The 3,339-nt window shown below is 41.1% G+C and overlaps 1 protein-coding gene across 1 annotated transcript in view; it reads left to right on the forward strand.

Annotated features, from left to right (window-relative positions):
* Positions 1-2,470: 2,470 nt before the first annotated feature.
* Positions 2,471-3,339, forward strand: part of LOC128018364 (beta-1 adrenergic receptor-like) — a 5,565-nt gene continuing 4,696 nt past the window's right edge. The window contains exon 1 of the mRNA XM_052603839.1: positions 2,471-3,339. This exon is cut by the window's right edge and continues 78 nt beyond it. Coding sequence (XP_052459799.1) covers positions 3,011-3,339 — 329 coding nt within the window. The 5' untranslated portion in view covers positions 2,471-3,010.

Raw genomic sequence — 3,339 nt, forward strand, 5'->3', positions numbered from 1 at the left:
ATGGGAGCTACAAGTTACAAGTTACAAAAAACTTCTAATTAAAACCAGACTTCGACTCAGTCCCGGCGCCAGAGGATTTTAACAGGGGGGGCTCTCCATTCTAGCCTGGGGGGATGGGGGGTGCACATTGCGTGAGTGTCAGTGGGCGGTTGGTATCGATGTAATTTAATTTAGCCTATAAAACAAAGTAATTAGTACTACTAATCATAGTCACCATTCGCAAATATGAAAAATTTATTATGATTTTTCACTGGACCAATGTACATTCGACATCGGTTCAAACCTTACGCAAACATTTTTTATTAAAAGTCATGATTAAAATAAGATGTCGTTATAAAAAAATTATGCATTCTTCTATAATACCTAAATAAAATACAATTTCCCGCCTCTACAGCGTGTTTGAAATCACTGAAGCCCCTTACAGTGAAAGCTTTGTCTGATGAAGATATTAAGTATTTCCTGCATGGAAAACAAAATGCAGCATCTGCTTCTACGGAGTATTCCAACCACTCCCGTGACGTATACCATGACACAACAAATGATTGATGCTGGTTGTAGCGAAGGCGAAGAGGAAAATGTCTTAATTTAACAATTAACAATACAAACAATTAACAATACAATTTAACACGCAATTGTAAGAATTGTAAGAAGGGGGGCGTGAGATCATCGCAGGGGGGGCTAAGCCCCCTCAAGCCCCCCCTTGACGCCAGGCCTGCTTCGATTAAGAAGGAATCCACAATAAGCAGACATGTATTATCAGCCATCAGTTTGACTCTAATTAATCTGAGCACAGCATGATTGACAGAACCTCAGATAGCCTTGTGACTGAATTCTTGACAAACAAAAACATTTCTGACTTTTTTGAACATGTAACACCAGAACCATACAGAAGAAGATGGTTATGAATAGATATGGTCTGTACAGGCCTTTCAGCAGCAACGGACTGGGAGTGAAAAATGACCATGGACTTTCTCCCAAAAAGGCATACCACAAACAGTCGCTATTATTCCACAATATTACAGCAAAAAAAAAAAAAAAAAAAAAAACTGAAACCAGCACAGAAATTCTAATGATTTCCACTAAAAAAAAAACACTACAAACCATTAAATAATGGCATGTTGTAGTGTGTGTAGTGTGTCTCAGGACATATTACAATAAAATTGAAAGCTATCAATTTGAAAATGTATTAGACTAATTTAAGTGAACTTAAAACAATCTTCACATAAACCTGTCATATTTGGCTACAGGTGACCTTCAGCAAGCAGAAAATTTAATATACAGAAATTTAACAGTTATCAAACACTAAATTGAAAATTATATATATAAATATATATAAACTTTATTGATTTTCTCTTTTTTCTTTGTTGAACAGACATCACAGCAGCTGGTTATTAGGATTTTGTAAACATTTTTTGGCTGCTATTACTTTAAGAGCTGCCGCTGCCACTGCTCAATATGATGCAGATCTTACATGCATCCTATTTTCTCACAAACTTTTCTGACTTCAGTTGAACCCTTTGAAATCCTTTCTTCCGAAGGTCCTTTTGAAATGGCCGAGCACTTCGGTTTGGAACAACACTTCAATATGCCGGCCATGATTGTTCTCACTCCAAAGTGCCCTTTGGAGGGCCTAATATCCTGTTTGAAATGCACCGTGGGTCTTATAGTCTCCACTAATGAGCTTACAAGTGGAATCAGGTGTGTTAGATGAGGGAGACATAGTGCAACTTCAGGACAGTTTTGAAAACCACTGCATTTCAGAGACATCTTTTTAAATGTGACTCATATACCGTATAACAGATACTTCTGTGATGTTTTGTGTTGTTCATGATGATCTGCTTCTAAATAAATGCAGAGGGACGAGGGAGACCGGTGGAGCAGGTGGGAAGCCAGGCCACGGTGGAGACGAGGGAGCTAAGAGCCAAGGCGGAGCCGCTGGGTCGAAGGACCAAGGAGGAGTCCAGGGCTCGGAGGTTGGAGGCGGATACAGGAGGCGGATACGCGGACTGAGGGTGGGCTGCGGGACTGACTGGCACCAGCAGGGATAACGAGGAACTGGCTGGTCTAGGAGGAGGAGAGAGAGGAAGGATGGGAGGAAGGACAGAGAGGGTATACATTTCCAGATGAGGGAACTGGAAATAGGTGGGAAGAATAAATTAACCAAAACTAGGAGGAAGGTGAAACAGAAAACAATACCTTGAGTAACTTCCCTTTAATATTTTTTTTGTGTGTGTCTGTGTATATATTTTTGCAAGTATTTCTATTTGTAAAGCATGACAGACAAGATAAAAAGTGTTTAATGTTTGCTGATTGTGTACTTGTTGGATAGCGAGAGAGAGAGAGAGAGAGAGGGGGTGCGTTTGTGTGAGACACTCTTTACAACTCCACCCCTCGGGTGAAATGTGACTGCCACTACAGCATGCTGATAGCTCAACTCCAACAGATAGAGAGAGAGCGTGAGAGAGAGCAAGCATTATCAGAGTGGGAGAGAATTTTACCACTGTTGACTTGTGGACAGATTCACTACTCCTTTGTGCTTTTGGCAGCAGAGGCATCTCTACTCTTCCACTCCAAAAACACGCTGACTGAACCTCCTCCACTTCAACATGGATACTTCAACAAGACAGCTGCTTATCTACCTTTTCTCTGGTGGCTTCAAGAGCTTTCAAGCATCTTTCATGGACCAGTTTTAACTCAGAATAAACGTAAAGTCACTTATTTTTCCTCCTTCATCTGCAGTTCAGATGTGTGGAATGTGCTCAAAATTCTACAGGACGTACAAGTTGCGGGTTGTGCACGACTTTCAGGACTTTCCTAAAGGAGAGGTGAAACAGAATTGATACTGTTGTTCAAGATTAGGAAAAAGGTGGTCTAAAATTAAAGATTAAATACAATACTGCCATGGTATAGCAGGTTTAGACATTTCCAGCACCTAGCTGTCTCTTCGCTGCTGATTGTTTCTGATTTTCAGTTTGAAAAATTGCATGCCTTGATCTCTGAATACTGAAACATGGAAATTCTGATGAACATCACTCTACCAACTTATGTGAACAGCAGTCTCCCAACCACTCTGACAGGGGGTGAAGAACATGAGTTGCAGTCTTTGGTGCTGGTCATCATAGTGACCATCATCACCATTATTGTCGTGGGTAACCTTCTGGTCATCATCGTTATTGCGTGCACCTCCCAGCTGCAGACCACAACGAATATCTTCATCATGTCATTGGCATGCGCTGACCTCATGATCGGGGTTCTGGTGGTGCCACTTGGTGCCACAATTGTCATAACAGGGAAATGGCAACTCACCAAGACTTTGTGTGAGTTATGGACATCAGTTGA

Source organism: Carassius gibelio, chromosome A8 (genome assembly GCF_023724105.1).
Source record: "Carassius gibelio isolate Cgi1373 ecotype wild population from Czech Republic chromosome A8, carGib1.2-hapl.c, whole genome shotgun sequence".
NCBI lineage: Eukaryota > Metazoa > Chordata > Actinopteri > Cypriniformes > Cyprinidae > Carassius > Carassius gibelio.